Genomic DNA, 18,076 nt, shown 5'->3' with positions numbered 1-18,076 from the left:
TGTGGCGTGGCTCATCTCCTGCGGCTTCTGAAGAGAGAGAGACCCCTCCCCTTCGCCCGCTAACACAACAACAAAAAAACTACCCACAATCCCACCTTCTTAAAGGGCCAGGCCAGTAACAGCGCGCATAATGAGCCTTTCAGTCAATGTAGATGGGACGGATTAGTGCTGTACAATACAACACAATGAGGAGCAAACGATCCTCATTTGAGTTAAAATCAGTGTTTTTACTCTGAGGACAAGCTAAACTATTTGTCTCTGTGTGGAATGTAAGGAGCGCCGCTTCACGTGCGTAACGCGCCATCATCCAAACGCGCCGAAAAAGTGAGTAAATTCTATGATGAAGTTTGATATTTTGTGTCATTTCTCGGGGGCGTGCATATATTTACCTGGTTCACCTGAGATTATTTACATGTGAACAGTGGACAGTGTACAAGGCGGGACCGCATTACCTGTAATGAGGTGAGACGGGAAAAAACGGATTTCTCCTTACGTTCATACGGATTAAATAAAAAGTGATGATTTGTTTTTGACTTGAATTGTTTCACTCAAAAGAAAACATTTCAAGCTTTCTAGCCATATAATTCTTATTTTTATGAGCCAAGTATTCGCTGAGATTCTGGTTGTTTTATTTACGCGTCTGTGAAGAGAAATGGCAGAGACAGAAAAGTCCGAGAGCGCACCCTGTCGGCTTTCTTTATTTAAAAAAAGCACAACGTTTTGTTGTTATTATGATGGTATACCACTAAAAGTAGACCCTTTACAGATTTGAATGATATACTTCTTTTATCTGTACGATCAGAATTGACGGAGTAATTTCAGTTTGTTTCGGCCTTATCAGAAAAAGATGCGTCAAAACGCGCCGGCGCGTGCGTCGACCACAGAGGGTTAAATGAGGAGAAACAAACTTAACAACTCCTCATTTCTTTTGTAGGTTTTTTTCTTGTTATCGTCATCTCAGCTATTTAAGCAATTTGCCTTGTAAATACTTTTTTTGTTATAACGACAACAATTTTGAAGACAGTCTGAATATCGCAAAGACAGTGGTGCACCATATCTTTGTAAAAAATGTAAAAAATAAATGTATATAAAAATAAATGTGTATATAATATATATATATATATATATATATATATATATATATAAATGTACAGTTGTGCCAGATTCAGACTGTCTTCAAAATTTTTATCGTGTAATAACAATGAAAACACTGGTGTGTCATAAAGTTATCCTTAGTTATCCATAGCTATGGAGAACAGGTGGGACGAATTGTACAACTTCATCTCTCTGGGAACATACCCATCTGGGTATAACAAGTCCCAAAGATTAAATCTTAGGAGGTATGCCTCCAAATTCACAGTAAAGGGTGAGGACCTGAAATACATTCAAATGTAACTAGTGTCTCAGCAAGATAGCTCTTTTATGATTCTCGTTCTTTAATGAATGTTTCCTGCAGATGGAGACCTCTTCTTTGAAAAAAGAGGAGCCATCAAGACCAAAGAAGAGGCAAGGAAGCTCTTCAGGGAATTCCACTCCAACACCTGTGAAATTAGCAAGTCCATGGCACTACCTGTCCCTTTGTCTGCTTCCTGCGTTTCCCCATTGACAGACAAAGCAATGGAATCACCTGTGAAATTAGCAAGTCCATGGCACTACCTGCCCTTTGTCTGCTTCCTGCGTTTCCCCATTGACAGACAAAGCAGTGTGAAAACTTTTTGCTGAATTCACACAGGTCACAAAAGGAGAGAATTGGTGTCAAAAAGGTAGTTTTCTGATTTTCCTAGGCAACAAGGGGAGTTGTTTGATAAACATTTTCACATCTATGTATACTAAATGTGTGTATAAATACTTGATGAAACATATTTGTGTTATTACTACACACTTAAATATGAGTAGTGTAACATTTATTTACTAATATGGAATAAGTGAAGTTGCTACTGTTTAAAACCTTATGAAACCATTGTTTTAGGGAATGCAGTTGATTACTGCATGGTGTGCGCCTGACTTGAAGATGGTCCCTACAAGAGCTTCATTGAAATGGTAAAGTAACAAACATTTGTGTTTTGTATGATCAATTTACTCACAAATGTGTGTGCGTATTACCATAGAATTTAGATCATTGTGGAGTCTTTTGTACTTCATGCCTTTTTATTGATTTTGTTTCAGGTGCAGTGTGATTCCTGTAATGGTTGGGCACATTTTGAATGTGCCCAATATCACAAAGACAGTGGTGCACCATATCTTTGTAAAAAATGTAAAAAATAAATGTATATAAAAATAAATGTGTATATAATATATATATATATATATATATATATATATAAATGTACAGTTGTGCCAGATTCAGACTGTCTTCAAAATTGTTTTCTTTTGTGTCCAAAGCTGTTCTGCTATTGATTGACATATTTCCTATGAATAATTTTACTACAGGTAGCATGATTTGACAAATGGACATATGGACAAATGCTACCTGTGGTAAAATATAAGATTTTACCACAGGTAGCATGATTCGTTAGGGGAAATGGACTGTCAAATCATGCTACCCCTGCCCATTTAGTTAATAATACAGGGGTAGCATTTTTCGATAGGGTAGCGCGACTCGACAGTCTCCGCTAACGATTCGCGCTGCGGTAGCATTTTTCAAGAAAGCAGCAAGACCCGACAGAACACCGGCAGTTTTGATAACAGAGTGTACACTGATGTCATCGGAGTGCCCAGAGGGAGTCCCTGATAAGTACAAAGCTAGAAACCAAGTTGCAGCAGGGTTTGAATCTTTTCTGTTTTGTTGGTTAACCATTTATAAAAATGTTGATTGGATAAATTATTTGTATTACAACCAGCAGAGATTCATTAACTACACTAGAGATGCTGTCAGAGGCTTAGCAGAGCAGTTAGGTAAAACTAGTCTCATGACCTGGCAGAACCAGATGGCATTGCACATGTTGCTGGCAATGGAGGGAGGTGTTTGTAAAATGTTTGGATCTACCTGTTGTACCTTTATTCCTAACAACACTTCCCCAGATGGATCTGTCACTCGAGCTTTACAAGGACTCCAAGCCTTATCTGAGGAGCTCACTGAGAATGCTGGTATTGACAACAACTTCACTTCTTGGCTGGAGGGAATGTTTTGTAAATGGAGCGATCTGATCCAGTCCAAACTCATCTCAATGGCTGTGATGACTGCTGTTTTGGTTACCTGTGGTTGCTGTTGCATTCCATGTATTAAAGGCATTTGTCAACACCTTATTGATACAGCAATTAACAAACATGATTGTGACCTTCACCGATTATGATAGATTTGTCTTAACTTCTGAACTGTAAGGCACAAATGACTTTCCTACAGAAAGTGATGTTGTGATGACTGTTTGCCCATAAAGACGGAAAGTTATGACATTTATTTCTCACGTCTACAAGTTATATTTCAGTATGCTAATCAGCTTAGATTTGTGATTGTGATCTTGTTTGTTTGTTTAATCATAGTTATGATTTATGATTTTACTGTTTTTCCCATAATAGTAATAATTCTGTGTGTTTTACTAGAATAATTATCATTAATCATCTGCTAAACATTTTCATGTTGTTACGTCAGTAATGACGGAATAGGAGAGGACCCAAAGGCAGATTCAAAAACGGTGCTCGGGACAATCTTTCACGCAGGTACGGGGCGACGAATGCCTTGCTCTGACTGCGTGGCTCGAGGATGACAGGGTCAGGCACACCACAGGTAACTGCTGACATGCAGGGACCTGGAGAAACAGAAAACAGGTAAGTATTCGGCTGAGCTGATTTTCTCAACTGAGTGAAGCTGACGAGAGGCTACAGTGTGTAGATAACGGGAAGAACTGGCAACGCTGGAGAGATGAACCAGAACTTTTATTGAAGACGGTGAGTAATTGCAACCAGGTGACGCTCATCAGCAGCAACTGTTCTCTTGTGGCACACCTGCAGACAATACACACAGGGAGACAGCACAACACACACTGAGGTAGAAAGGGAATGGAGACACAAGGCAATTGGGAGGACAGGTACTGCCGTGTCATGATACATATAGTAGTTATGCTAAGTATAAACAGGAGGGATGTGTTAGAGAAATTAAAATGTTTACCCTCAAGTGACCTCATCCACCTTACTTTAGTATTACTGAAACACTTCTGAATAGGGCCTATTGTGTATTGTGGAAATATAATTTTTGCTCTCAGTTAGAACAGTTTGCTCTAAACTTGACTATTTGATAAGGGCCCAGATGTCTATCTGTGGAAAGTCACCTCCCTTTTGCGTTACCATGAAAACTGATGTGTTGGGCTGCAAGCAGCCAGTGACCCTCATGCTGTACCAAGGTGCTGTGTGACTGTTACTCCTTGCAAGTAAAACTTCTATATAATCTTACTGAAGTTCGTCCTCTGAGTCTATTTGTTAAAAAGAATTTACCTAACAATCACTGTATACCAGGGGCGATTTTTGACCCTTTTTACGAGTGTTTATTAACAAACGAAACAAGTTTCAGTTTTATGTTTACATAAAACGTAATTGTAACTTTCCTCCACATGGCTAATTAGCAAAGCATTACAAAATCCCATATTCTTTTTATGATCAATTACACATTTTCACTATTAACATTGGGACTTGGTATACTTGAACTCCTCCACCTGAGGCAGGATCTAACCCCTGACCTGGAGATGGCAAGCCACTTTTTTTTGATTGAGAACCATGGCCTCGGACTTGGACGTGCTAATTCTTATCCCAGCCGGCTTCACACTCGGTTGCAAAACATGGGCAGACAAAGGTCCTGAATCAATAAAGCCAACACGACATCATCTGTAAAAAGCAGAAATGGAATCCTGTGGTCCCTGAACTGGACTCCCTCGGCCCCTGGCTGCGCCTAGAAATTCTGTCCATAAAAATAATGAATGGAACCGGTGAAAAAGGGTAGTCCTGCTGGAGTCCAACATGCCAAACTACCTCAGTGAATTCCGCTTGGGAGATGGACGGATCAGGTTGTGACTCCTAAGCCTCTGCTTTCTCTATGGAAAGCACGTCGGTGGGATTGAAGAAGTCCTCCTTCCGTTGTCGGATATTGTCCCCAGTTGAGGTCAGCAGCTTCCCACCTCCACTGTAAACAGTGTTGGCAGAGCACTGCTTTCCCCTCCAGAGGCGTCGTATGGTTTGCCAGAATGCATGCCCGTCAGCTGCCTCAGAAGTCCCACAAGCCAGCCAGACTCAATAATACTTCTTCTTAAGCTTGAAGGCATCCCTTACCTCTGGTGTCCGCCACCAGTTCGGGGGTTGCCACCATGACAGGCACCAGAGAACTTATGACCATAGCTCCGAGCCACTGCTTCGATAATAGAGGTGCAGAACATGGTCCATTCAGAGTCAATGTCCCCTACCTCGCTCAGGATCTGGTTGAAGCTCTCCTGGATGTGGGAGTTGAAGACCTCTCTGACAGAGGGTTCGGCCAAACATTCCCCACAGACCCTCACAATACATTTAGGTCTGCCCAGTCTGTTGGGGCTGGTCACTGAGGGTGGGAGGATGTGAGCTCACCCCGACATATGGCCCACCACTCATCATATTCATCGTTTTATTAAGGACTTCAGCAGTGTCGCTCGGCCCCTTGCAAGACTTACTCCTTTGGTTCTTGGAGGTGGATGCGGCCTTCAAGGAGTTGAAGGACTGTTTTACCTCAGCTCCCATCTTAGTTGAGCCAGACCCATGACAACAGTTTATTGTCGAAGTGGATGCCTCAGACATGGGTGTTGGGGCCATCCTGTCCCAGCACTCCAAGACAGATAATAAATTTCACCCCTGTGCCTTCTTCTCCCGGTGTCTGTCCTCGGCAGAACAGAATTATGATGTGAGGAATAAGGAGCTGCTAGCCATTAAGTTAGCCTTAGCTGAGTGGAGGCACTGTCTGGAGGGAGCGGAACAAGAATTCATAGCGTGGACTGTTCACAAGAACCTGGTCTACCTTCAGTCAGCTAAACGATTCAATGCACGGCAAGCTCAATGAGCCCTTTTCTTTAACCGATTTAACTTCACTGTAACACTAAACTCGACGCCCTTTCCCGTCAGTTCGCCCCCTCAGAGCCCGAGCCCATCCTTCCTCGTAGCCGCAGTTACGAGATAGATAGATAGATAGATAGATAGATAGATAGATAGATAGATAGATAGATAGATACTTTATTCATCCCCCATGGGGGAAATTCAGATAGAGATCCAGGTGAAGCAGGCCCAGAGCCTTGAGCCCGATCCTGCAACAGAAACTGCTAATCATCTTTATGTCCCCAGCACGGCCAAGTTCACCTGCAGCCAGTAGGTCTGCATGGCCAAGTTCACCTGTAGCCAAGTTCACCTGCCATCCCGGCATCCCCCACACCACAGAGCCCCCAGCCGAACCCCCTTTGAAGCTTCCCTCAGTTACCAGCCACCTCTGTTCAAGGCCCAGGAGTCAGAGGTGGCTGACCCATCTCTACAACATCATCTTCACCGGAATGGCGGAACAGAATCAGCTAGCTAACCGCCACAGGGTACCAGCTCCGTCCTTCCAGCCAGGCCAGTCAGTCTGGCTGTCCACACAAAACATCCCGCTCAGAACTGAGCCTTGCAAACTCTCCCCCCGATTCATTGGCCCTTTCACTATTGGAAAAAAATCATCAACCCAGTGGTGGCCCGACTGCGCCTCCCTGTAACCATGAAAGTCCATCCGGTGTTTCATGTGTCTCAGGTCAAACCAGATACTGTTAGCCATCTAAAGCCCCCTGACCACTCATAGACGATGCCCCGACCTACACAGTCTGAAGACTTCTGGACAGGCAGAGGTGCCTAGCCCAGCTCCAATGCCCTCAGCCATTGTTGCCATTGCTGTAGCGTAGCCACCGCTAGCAGTGTTGTCAGAGAAGCATCTCCGGTCCTGCAGCGGTTTCCTCGCCTGAGCCCAGAGCTGCCGTCTTGCTGCTGGAGCCTCCAGCACTGCAGCAGCCTGACTCTTCAGCGCCATCCACTCAGCCAGGGTCCCCAGCACATCGGTGTGTGACTTTGTCAAAACAATGTTGGACTCCGTAATTTTCTCTGGGCCTCTCCCCAACCTGACAAGCAATGACATGTGCGACACATACCGTCGTTCTGTCACTGGCTGTCTAGGTGGTGTCCAGCAAACAATGTGGACTTCAACAATTGGGCCACTTTCTGGGGAAAACCTGGCCTCATAGTGAGGGACAACATCCATTCCAGTTTGGATGGTGTGAAAAAATACGAATTAAGACTACTCATTTTACGGAACAGAAAAACAAAACAGTCAAATGTGGATTATTAAATATCAGATTTCTTTCATCTGTATCTCTGTTAGTAAATGATTTGGTAACTGATTATCAAATTGACTTACTCTGTCTTACTGAAATCTCCTGAAGCCGGATAAATATGTGAGTCTAAATGAATCAACCTCCCTCAGTCATAAAAATTGTCTGTCTCTATGTTGTCTATGTTGTCTGTCTCCCTGCAATGGACTAGTGACCTGTCCAGGGTGTACCCCTGCCTTTCACCCAACGAGAGCTGAGATAGGCTCCAGCAGATCCCTGTGACCCGAATTAGGAATATGCGGGTATAGATGGATCATGCAGCGTTTTGGAGAAAATTGCATTACAGCAGATGTTAATAAATTAAAGAAAATAACTGTTCAAGGTAGATGGCCGCCCAAAGTGAGCCCGGTTCTGCTGAAGGTTTCAGTGCTTGTCATAAGGGATTTGTTGGGTTTTGTTTTGTTTTTGATTGTCTTGTGATGTGCCTCCACTGTCGCCAAGTGCTTGCTCATAAGGGAATTGTTGGGTTTTTAGTTTTAGTTTTTGTAAAGTGCCTTGAGATGATTTGTATTGTGATTTGGCGCTATACAAATAAAATTGAATTGAATTGAATTGAATTGCCTTGAGATAATTGTGTAATGATATAAGGGATAAATGATGTATAAATGACCTTTCAGTTTGTTGTATTTGTATTTGTGATAAATTTGAGACAACACATGCTTCACATGCTTTGGCAATTTATTTAAGTTTACAGTTCATACACAGTAATTAAGAATACTTGCATGAAACAGTGAATAATCTAATATGCCTGTAGACGCTGAGATTAAGCACACTGAGCACTGCAGCGACAGGCCAGGTGAGCTTCTGCTGTTTCCCACAGGTCGGTGCTTTTCTCATAGATGCTGCTCAGACCACCAGAGCGGTTCAGGTTGGAATCTGCAACAATGGAGAGTAAATCCATTAGCTCCAATATAGAAATAGTTGTGTCATTCAGTTTTGTAATTCAGCTGTGATTTCTTGTAGACTCACCAGCAGGCAGGCAGTGGAAACCAACTGTGACGGTGGTGGTTCTCACTGACATGCAGCCAGGAAGGCAACGCAGCACAGGCTCAACAGAGTAGCATTTGGACTCTTCACCATTGAGGATCACCTGCTTCTCCAGCTTCACAGATTCATGCTTAATGTAACACTCTGGAAAAAGGTGAAAAATTAAGGTAAGCACTTGGTCATATGTTTGCCTACAGCAGTTATGTGTTTTATCAATTAACCAGTAAGGTAGTACTTTAGTTTGCGTTTATTATTAAACAAATTCCATTATTTTTTTAATTCTTCCATTTAGTGATATTCTAATAGAAAATGATGAAATTGGTACAGTAGGTATTACCAGAGGCATCGCGGCAACTTCTTCCAGGCAGAACCCAAGAATGAGCATAGCTGACTGCATTCTTGGACAGGCGTTCATTGGGTGTGCGGTACTCCTGTCTGATTTCTCCATCAGCCTTTCCACAGAGTCCACAAGTCTGTCCTCTCATCCAGTCCGTCACTTTAACCTGATGAAAAATTCCAACGGTTTAGTATTTGCGGAATAGTGCTGTAATTACACCAGAATAGAGATTTTTTTTTTTTGTATTACCTTTAGGGTGTTCAAATCTAAGTACACCTCCTGAAGGCCATGGCTGGGGGCCTGGAGAGCAATGCCCTCACCTTCCTTTCTGATCTCAATTTTGCCTAAAATAAATGCAATCATTATAAATATGTGGTTTTAAACTTTGAATAATTTTACCAATAACATTAAATCTGAATAAACAAAATAAACACCTCCTGGATGATGATATGGCAGTTTGCTGGCAGGGATTTCTACTCCATTAACCTTCACCATGATAGCACTGTCCCTTGGATACATGTCGACATCACTTTTGGAAAAAAAACAATGAAATAATTGTATTATATATTTTTTCTTTATAGTTTTAGAATTGTGTCTATTATTTTTAATCATTCCCATAATGTAGATTTAAATAGTAGTTGATCTTACATTTTTGCGATCTTCACATTGACCTGGTTCTGTTCCTGTGCTTGATCTCTCTTCAGCAGCACTATGAATTTGAGTTCTGGGGTGCAATCCTGAGCCAAAACCTGGTAGCAAGCGTGGGGCATCTCATTCTTATATTTCCTGCTGTTGAATGTGGTCACTGTGTCTTTGATCATAGTGCACTCAGCTGGAGTGGAAAGAAAAAAACATCAGTAATTCAGCTAGACTAATTTAGTCTGATTTGATAATGAAAAATGTAAAACTGATTCATTTAAATGCTTTCACCTGCATTAGCCTTGGTAAATAAGTAGGCAAGTTTCTCAGCCAAGTTGTCTTGGAATGGTGCCATCTCATTAGTGTTTCTGATTGGCAGAGCAACAGGGAGACCCATTCCAACTTTGTAAATGGTCCTCTGTAATTTTATATTAGAACAGTTAGAGAGTACATACAGTATACAATCTGAGTGACAAAGTTTAATGCCGACATTTTCCATATTAATAAAAGTGGGAAATGAAATCACACCCTTGGTGTCTTCAGCACAACATTCACGCTTGTCTCTGAAGCAGCAGCCACAGTCAGTTTAAGCTTTTTTCGATCATTCTTCGCCTTTGCCACAGTTACACCGATTTCTTCATTGAATCTGCGGAAGTATCGATAAACCCTAGAGAGACATATGAATTAATGTTTTTTTAAATGAATTGTCAATTGTTGACAAATATATGCCTGGCAGATACTGTAGGTGTGTAGGAAAATTATATAATACAAAAGAAAGTATTCCATCACACTTGCATATCCATTAAAACACATACACAAACCAAACAGTTCTAATTTATGTATATGTTCATGATGACTCATGATTACCTCTTTCCATATTTGGTCATCCTTCTTGGAAGTTTGTCCCAGGAGATCTTCAGGCGGGCTGCAGGATCTTTACTAACAAAACCAGTTTCAGCTGTGACTTCGGTTGCGTATTGTTTGCATTCAATGCCCCAGGCAATCTTGGCCTAACAATTTAAATTAAAATTTCATCTCAAGCATTACATACAAAACTGTTGTCAACTCAGTTCATGTCACCAAAATTAATTTCTTTTTTTACCATCATCTTGTGGTTGCTTAGAATCACACCATCAGCACAGATTCTCCAGTTGTTACCCTCAGTCAGGTTGGCTAAAATGACCTGCACTCTGGCAGTGGGTTTGTCGTAGTAAGCTGCAATCTGGTATCCCTGCACCTTGTGGTCAGCTCTCATAGCACGAATAAGAATGGTCACAGCAGGAGCAACAGTGTTAGCGAGGTACTTGGCCTGAAAGTGCACATCAGTGAATAAAGTTAATGAAAGTTTAGATTTTGCTCCCACTGAATATGTGACACTAAATTACTTGGCTTGTTGACTGACTTTTCTGAAAATGGCTTCAAGGCTTTGGGCACTGCTCTGGCTGTTTGGACGGTCTGTGGGGACAGAGTGCTGCAAAGAAACCACACAGTTAGCCTACTCAAATAGAGTACATCATATGGTTGTGACCAGACTTTTAATGACACTATCTGATAATTACCTGATGAATGTGGTTCTTGCTAAACAGCATGTCATACACTTCATGCTGCAATAGAAAATGTGTAGATTATTTCATGTAGCCTACATACTTTTGGATTTGACAGTTTCTACATGTCAGAGGTGAAGTTGTGCCTCACCTTGATCTGAGCGCTGGACCAGGAGGAGCTGGAAGATCTGCTGGAGCGGGAACTTCTGCTTGAAGCACTGCTGGAGGACCGCCTTGAAGAAGAGGAGGAGGAGGAGCTGCTGGAGGAGCTACTGGAGGAGCTGCTGGACGAGCTGCTGGAGGAACTTCTGGAGGACCTCCTGGAGGATCTCCTGGAGGAACTCCTGGAGCTACTGCTTGTTCTTTTTGCCTTGCTGTTGGCAGCAGCAGTGTCAACCATCTCAGTAATGTGGCGAGAGGCGGAGCTAGATGAAGACCTGGATGATGTGGAGGAGGTGGTGCTTGAACGGGAGCTACTGGAGCGAGAGCTTTGAGAACGAGAGCTGCTAGAGCTGTAGAGATTTGTTGTGCTGTTATTCGGACGAGGAACCAGGATTTTCTTTAGTTTCATCAGGACATTCTTATCCTCAAGAGGTTTACCGTCATCACTCCAGTTAATCACTTTGATGATTTTTTCTGCAGCTTTATCTCCAATCTGAATCTCAATTTCAACCTTCTCGATTACTGGTCCAGGAGCTGCAGACAGATAAATAGATATATTGCTTTTTAGCCACTTCTTACAAAGATACTTTCATTAGGTTTTTGATGTGATCAGTCTCACTTGCCTGGAGCAACCTCAAGTGACAAAGCATGTTTTCCGATCATGGCATAGAATGGACAGCGTCTGATGAAAGCAGCATTGCGAGATTCAAGCGCAGCACATGCCTTGATTCCAAAGGTTTGAGCTACAGTACATTTTTTCTTCGAGATAACCTTGGAGGTTCTCAGTCTGTTGGCAATTTTACTAGGCAGGTCAACAGGAATGATTTCAGATGATGCTCTCTGTGAAACCACAACAAAGATCTTCACATTATTTTGGAAAAGTGTAGACTTTTGTATTTGAAAAGGTGATCAAGTAATTGAAACTCACCCTGCCACCACCCAGAGAGGATGCCGTCCCAGAATTCTTTGAAGAGAAGGTCTCTCTTGACAGTTGTGATGTACCTTCAGCTGGAATCACTGGTGTGATTTTAGCAGCTGCGAGATCTTCTACATTTCTTGCCACAGCAAAAGTCTCCACACTGTTGTACAGAAGAAAAGACTGTTTAAAACTGGGCATTCAAAACTGGGTGATACATGTTACAAGGTAACAGTTAAGAGTACGTACACTGCAGATGCCAACTTATCAATGCCCTGAACAGGCAGGAAGTCAAACTTGAAATTTCCCTTGTTCATGTCAAGTCTTGCTTCAATCTTGGCAGGAACAATTGTATGAACTCTGGCTCTTGACACCAGGGCAGCCTGGATAAAAGCAGTGTTCACGCCCATGACTGCATAAGTGTGCATGGAAAGGCTAAAAGAGACAGAAAATACAAACTTTAAGAGTTATCTCCTTGAGTGATACATTGTACAATAGTTACAATAGTTAGTATTTTGGTAAATGAATGAGAAGCTGCTCATTTAAGCAAGCTACAACCAATTTACCTTGGAGAAAGTGCAGCTCTAATGTTGATATCAGACTTCAGAAGCTGGGCAGGATGGAAATTCTCAGGCACAGGAGGTGTCACAGTGGCTTGGACTACAAAAACCAGCAAGTTTTTAGTATCAGTGTGAAAAAATATTTCAGCTCAGTTAAGCTGTGCCTGTGGCATTTACCTTCAACAGATGCAGCAGCCACTGCAGCTGTATAGAAACTCAGCTCCATGGGCAAACCGACAGCAGTGGGGAGGATGCGACGAACCTCAGCAAGCAGCAGTGGTTTAGCATAATGCAGTGTGACACCAGACAGCACAGCATCTAAAATCTTTTTCCCCCTAGTTTGAATTGCAGCTCCAGTGGTCATCTTTAAACACAAAATGTCTTATTAAGGTTTTGGTTCATAGTGTAATTGCCATTTTGCAGTCATGCAGTACATAACAGTGGAAGACACTGTACCTCAATAAGGTGATCAAGTACAGCTTTGTCAAGGTTGGCAAATGCAATTTCCTGGCCAAAGACTTTCACAAACGCAGACGCCAAGGGCTGGCTTGAAGGATGAGCCCTCCACTCAGAAATCTGGTAGGAAGGAAAGGTAAATTAAGCATTGTTACTTATATAAATAAAATGCACTTTAATTACATAATTTTTAAAAAGAAATATTTGAGCAGTAGAGTGAGCCCTTAAACTTACAGCCTTCATAACTTGTTTCATCTTGGTGATTCTGTCAGCATCGTCTTGAGCTGCAGGAATTTTCAGAATGGCTTCCTGGATTCCATCAGTTCTTAATCCCAACTGAAATGAAGAAAAATATCACTTGATGGGTAAGTATGTTTGGAAATGATAACTAGAAACATAATTCATTGTACATAGCCGTATTAACTAAGAATGTTTTAAAAAGTACATTCAACATAGCAGACAAAACTGTTAAAATTCTTGAAATTATAGCAATTATGATTATTGTCATTGTAAACAGCCTGAGATATAAATATTATTTCCAAACAGTGGTTACATTTTCTTGTTTTTGATGTTATTGTTTCATATAGTGCATTTTGCATAGGTCTTTGGGAATTGGAGCCATATACCAGATATACATCATATAATTATCATTTCTTCTGAAGTCTTCTTAAGACCATTCATTGTGTCATTTGGCTATGCCCATCATGATTGTCTTACCTCAAAGACATCAGCATAAGCTCCAGCCAGGTAGGTGCGAGCATTGGCCATCATGGCTCTTGGCATAATAGTTGCAGCATCATTAACATAGTAGGCACTGGCAGCGGCACCCATCAGCCAAGGGTCTGTAGAAAGAGGACATGACCCATGAAGCCACATCTAAAATGTTAAGCTAAACTCTGTGCAGGTAAATTTTTCATTTTATCTTCTTACTGTGGTAGGCATTCAGATGAAAAGCTCTGCTGAAGCGATGGCTCATCCTTTCAAATTTAGAACCGAAGATCTTGATAGCAACATTGCAGGCAGCAGCACTGAAAGTAGAACATTAATGTATTCATAAGATTATAGGAGCTAATAGGTTTAAATTCAAATCAAAATCAAATTGTAAACATTCATATAATTTAGGTTCTTACACAGAAGCAAAGTCAGGTGCGGTGTGTCTGGTCATGGCCTTCATGTGAGAGTAGGCAAAGCTAGCGACCTGCAGGTTTGTTTCTTTCAGGAGGGAGTCAGCGAGAGCAGTCACCAGACCCATTGGCAGTTTAGTCTCAAACATCACAATTGTAGCAACCATACGGAGCTCTGGGTGGAGAGCCCTGTCCATGAATAGCTGAAGGGCTATTTCCTGGACCTAATTCACAAAGATGAATGTTTTAGACAAAACTGCACATAGCAAGGCAAGTAATGATTCACTGATATTTCTGGAAGCAATCAGAAAATTTTGTCTCACCATTTTAGGCTCTTTCTTTGCGATGTTCCTCAATGCAAGAACAGCATCAATTTGAGCTCTGAGTGGAAGATTTGCAGCAGCACCGCCAAATTTAGGCAGAATTTTAATAATTGGTTTGATGCTGGCAGGATGTCCAGCATTACCCAGAACTTTGAGAGCAAGAACAAGCTTTTCAATTTCACCACTGGAAATAGCCTTGACAGCAATGTCATGGATGGGCTAGGGGAGGAAATGTAAAGCATAAATGTCACTGTTGTAAGTAAAATTTAGTTAGATAAAACACACATACAGGCAGGACATACCTTGACAAGGTCAGCTGGACAAGTTGAGTTCTGTGCACAGTATTTAGCAACCATGGTGCCATAGCCCAGCATGACAATCTCACGCAGAACTGCATTTTCTTGGATCTTCTGGTTCATAGCCAGGCTCTATGAAGTGGTAAAAATACAGAACCGATTACATGTGAACTGATTCACATGACATGCTTGAAAATACACAAAACCACTGTTAATGCTGACTTGCCTCAGCAGTTTTGATAGTCTCCAGGTTGGCTGTCACCATGTGTACAGATGCCATCAGGGCTTGAGCAGCTTCAGCAACAGTCATTTCATTAGCGAGGAACTTGTTCATGAGGAACCTCAAAGCAACGTTATTACCAATGGCAGGGAGGGCATTCAGTATCCAGTGCCTAAAATAGAAAAATGCTACATTAAAGTATTATATTCATGACAATTTTATATCATGGCTTTCTTTTGAATAAATGTTGCAACTACCTGTGTTCAGGTTTAGCTCTATACTGATTCCAGAGAGCATTAATCCCATCAGGACTGGCCACACGCAGCAGTTGGATGAGTTCAATAAATTTCAGAGGGGCATCTTCATGGACCTTGGCCATGTTGTTGGTCACCAGGTGGTTCAGAATCTCAACAGTCTAACAGAAAGTGAAGTGTTTCTCATATTATAATGTGTTGCTGCAGAATGGATTCAAGAAAACTTGTGAAAGTGAAAATGCTTAAGAGACAACACCTGTATACCTGAGCCTCGACATTCCTGACTCTCAGAAGCTGGATGGGTGTCTGGAGAGTCTCACTGCCCCACTGATACTGCAGGGATCCACGGTGAATATATTCAGCACTGATGGGCTGAATTGCGGCTTTCTCAATCTCCACGAAGGTCAGGATTTGCCTGTAAGTATACATGAGAATTCACTTATACTGTGTTGTGACATTTTGTGCTGTGAATAATATTTACAATACTATGATTTCACTTTCATTTTCAGTTTAAACAACGTACCTAGCCTCCATCTGGGCAGCACCATTCATGATCTCAAAAGGGGAGAACTGAATCATCTCTGTAGTGGTTGCCTCCAAGATCAGAGCACCTGTGTCATCTGGCTTCATTATGTAGTTAAAGGCAGCAGCTCCCTTCAGGGCATTCCCTCTCTGCATATAAAAACACAACATAATCACACCCACTCGAAGAGTGTACCAGATTAGAAGACAGCTAGTGTTATGGAAAATGCACTTACAGCCTGACATTCGGCACATTTCTCAGTGTAAGCCAAGCCAATGTCCATAGCAATTCTCTCCTGGCAGTGGTTCATGTCCTTGGTCTTGGTCAGAAACATGCGTTCAGCCTTTGCGTCCTCACTGATAACATAGTGGGTCTTGCACACACCCTGAGCTCCAGACTAGTTCATAAAAATCAAAATATGGTGTGTCAGTTTAAGTATTGCAGCCTTTTGTGTGTGAAACACTGAAAATGAGTAATTCATACCTCCTGCAGCTCATAGACATTCTGAGTCTTCTTGATGTTCAGCTGTAAGATGTTGAGGATTCCCCTGAAAATATTCAGCACAGTTGCAGAGATACCAGTTGGTGCAAACACTTTTCCCACGACACCATTAGTATACTCAAACTTGATGGGTGTCAAGAGTTGAGCAGCCAGGGCAGAAGTGAGTTTACTGGCTGGAGTGAAAGCATCTTTGGGCCAAATGCCACTGTACTCAGAGATTTCAGGGTCTACAAGCTGCAAGGAAAAAGTGACAGTTTGAATCAAATCTGAACACAAATGACATGGTTATTAGTGTTCACACATGCACAGAATTCTTTAAATAGTTATGAATAGTCTTTACCTTCAGCATGAAGGTGTTGCTAGCCGCTGCACTGATCTTAACTTTGCTTCGGACTTTCATGCCTGCTCGTGCCAGGCCCTCCTCAGGTAGTCCTCCCATCAGAAATGCTTCATATTTGTACACATAGGTCTTTCCAGCAGTAAACTGTGGGACTGCAAATAATGTTGATATATAATGGCTGATAGAAATTTGTTTTAGACTTTCAATGCAAAATAGCCAAGAGAATTAATTTCATCAACGTCTTTGTATTTTAGTAAAACACAAAATGTAAGACGGACCAATTACTTTCAATCTATATTTATGCACCAGTTTTTCTAGAATCATTTAAAAAGTGTGTTCAATTATTGCATATGTTTAGTATAAAGTTAGAAAACTTACCAAGGTTGGCCTGGCCACCTACGACAAAATAGATAAATAAGGTTATTTTTATGTTCAAAGGTACAAAAGAGGAAATTAATATATTTTTTAATTTCTATGACTGGTTGTAAATCAACAACGTTACATTGCCAGCCAGTGTTAGTATTCATTTTAAATTAGTATTAATTTTTTACTAATAATCTAAATATCAATGTAGAATTACTGTTCATCTCCAAAATAGTGCTTATTCTACAAAGAGCAGTGTTTTTAGAAAATTAAGTTAAAGTCTAGTTAAAGTTAAGTTTACTGAGTTTTAAAAGCAGTAAGACATACTTACCTGCAAGGGCCACAATGAGAGCTAGCACAAGAACCCTCATGGCTGGTCGATGTGACTGACAGTCACCAGAGGCTTCCTTATATAGCCAGTTTTTGCTGATTGCATGCCCATCGCAATGTATCATTAACGAAATATCAGCTTTCATTGTGACTAATGTTACTGTGCCCTGACCATTTAGATTAGGCAAACAGTCAATGAAAAATGTCCCAGATGTAACAAGTTGTTTTAACCTGACTCTTGGCTTCAGCGGCACAACCTGTTCTATGTCCCAAATAAGATATTTTTCCATTGGAACACAGCACATTTAACACAGATAGGATGCAGTGCTGTTTTAAACAATACAAAATACATTTTACACATTTATAATATTTATTCATTAATAACATTAACTTATTTTTTGTTTTATAATGTATGCTACTTCATTATTGTGTGTTGTCTTGTTATTTGTTGATCTGGACCTTGAGTCTGTAATAAAGTTATAATAATTTAAAATTATTTAAAAGCATATACTGGAAGCAGTTATTATGAAATGCTTAAACAATGTTTTTTTTACATTTTTTTAAACAGGCAAAGTTTCCTGGCTTTCAATCAAATGTCATTCCACCCTGACCTGTAATTTTGTCAACGTGTTCAAGTCAACAATCAAGCATAAATATTTACATAACTTTCATTGTCAATGTCAGTCAAGATAATTCAATGAGAAATAAAAATATATTAAAAATCAAGTCAATGATGATACATTTTCCTGTGTCATGCCAAAGAATCTGCAGCAGGGCCTTACAAGAGACTACAAATTAATATAAGACTCAAGATGTAGTGAACACATTTTTATATGAATTTGCCAG

General features: G+C 41.1%; 1 protein-coding gene across 3 annotated transcripts; it reads right to left on the bottom strand.

The window, feature by feature from the left end:
• Positions 1–8,112: 8,112 nt before the first annotated feature.
• On the bottom strand, positions 8,113–17,277 carry LOC113139699 (vitellogenin-2-like). 3 transcript variants are annotated; one of them, XM_026323103.1, is made up of 34 exons: positions 17,232–17,277; positions 16,916–16,933; positions 16,538–16,689; positions 16,180–16,431; positions 15,932–16,093; positions 15,697–15,845; positions 15,438–15,588; positions 15,177–15,334; positions 14,926–15,091; positions 14,706–14,831; positions 14,404–14,622; positions 14,087–14,304; positions 13,887–13,984; positions 13,674–13,798; positions 13,191–13,292; positions 12,957–13,076; positions 12,678–12,864; positions 12,507–12,600; positions 12,190–12,375; positions 11,953–12,103; positions 11,668–11,864; positions 11,300–11,584; positions 11,026–11,155; positions 10,721–10,789; positions 10,421–10,627; positions 10,186–10,328; positions 9,847–9,985; positions 9,610–9,736; positions 9,328–9,511; positions 9,079–9,208; positions 8,929–9,012; positions 8,680–8,845; positions 8,325–8,486; positions 8,113–8,231 (listed from the first exon to the last, which is right to left on the bottom strand). In XM_026323103.1, exons 1-34 carry the CDS (start codon positions 17,269–17,271, stop codon positions 8,119–8,121), a joined length of 5,010 nt encoding a protein of 1,669 aa, XP_026178888.1. In that variant the 5' UTR covers positions 17,272–17,277; the 3' UTR covers positions 8,113–8,118. The 3 variants fall into 3 exon arrangements, with proteins under 3 accessions (XP_026178888.1, XP_026178886.1, XP_026178887.1); XM_026323101.1 differs by lacking the exon at positions 16,916–16,933 and adding an exon at positions 10,878–10,915 and having other exon boundaries at positions 8,929–9,023; positions 9,114–9,208; positions 11,061–11,146; ... (2 more) ...; positions 11,961–12,103; positions 17,202–17,271; XM_026323102.1 differs by lacking the exon at positions 16,916–16,933 and adding an exon at positions 10,878–10,922 and having other exon boundaries at positions 8,929–9,023; positions 9,114–9,208; positions 9,610–9,734; ... (5 more) ...; positions 16,538–16,715; positions 17,228–17,271.
• Between the last annotated feature and the right edge of the window lie 799 nt (positions 17,278–18,076).

This window comes from Mastacembelus armatus, chromosome 4 (assembly GCF_900324485.2).
Source record: "Mastacembelus armatus chromosome 4, fMasArm1.2, whole genome shotgun sequence".
In the NCBI taxonomy this organism is placed as follows: Eukaryota; Metazoa; Chordata; class Actinopteri; order Synbranchiformes; family Mastacembelidae; genus Mastacembelus; species Mastacembelus armatus.
Note: the sequence above shows the minus strand (reverse complement) of the source record. Positions and strands in the feature narration are given on the sequence as shown.

Bases quoted from the DNA above. Each gene is read 5' to 3' on its own strand.
- LOC113139699 (XM_026323103.1), bottom strand. From the start codon at position 17,271: ATGAGGGTTCTTGTGCTAGCTCTCATTGTGGCCCTTGCAG. The intron at 14,623-14,705 runs GTATGTCCTGCC...TTCCTCCCCTAG, and splicing joins GTCCAGCTGACCTTGTCAAG to CCCATCCATGACATTGCTGT. The intron at 8,232-8,324 runs GTGAGTCTACAA...CCATTGTTGCAG, and splicing joins TTTCCACTGCCTGCCTGCTG to ATTCCAACCTGAACCGCTCT.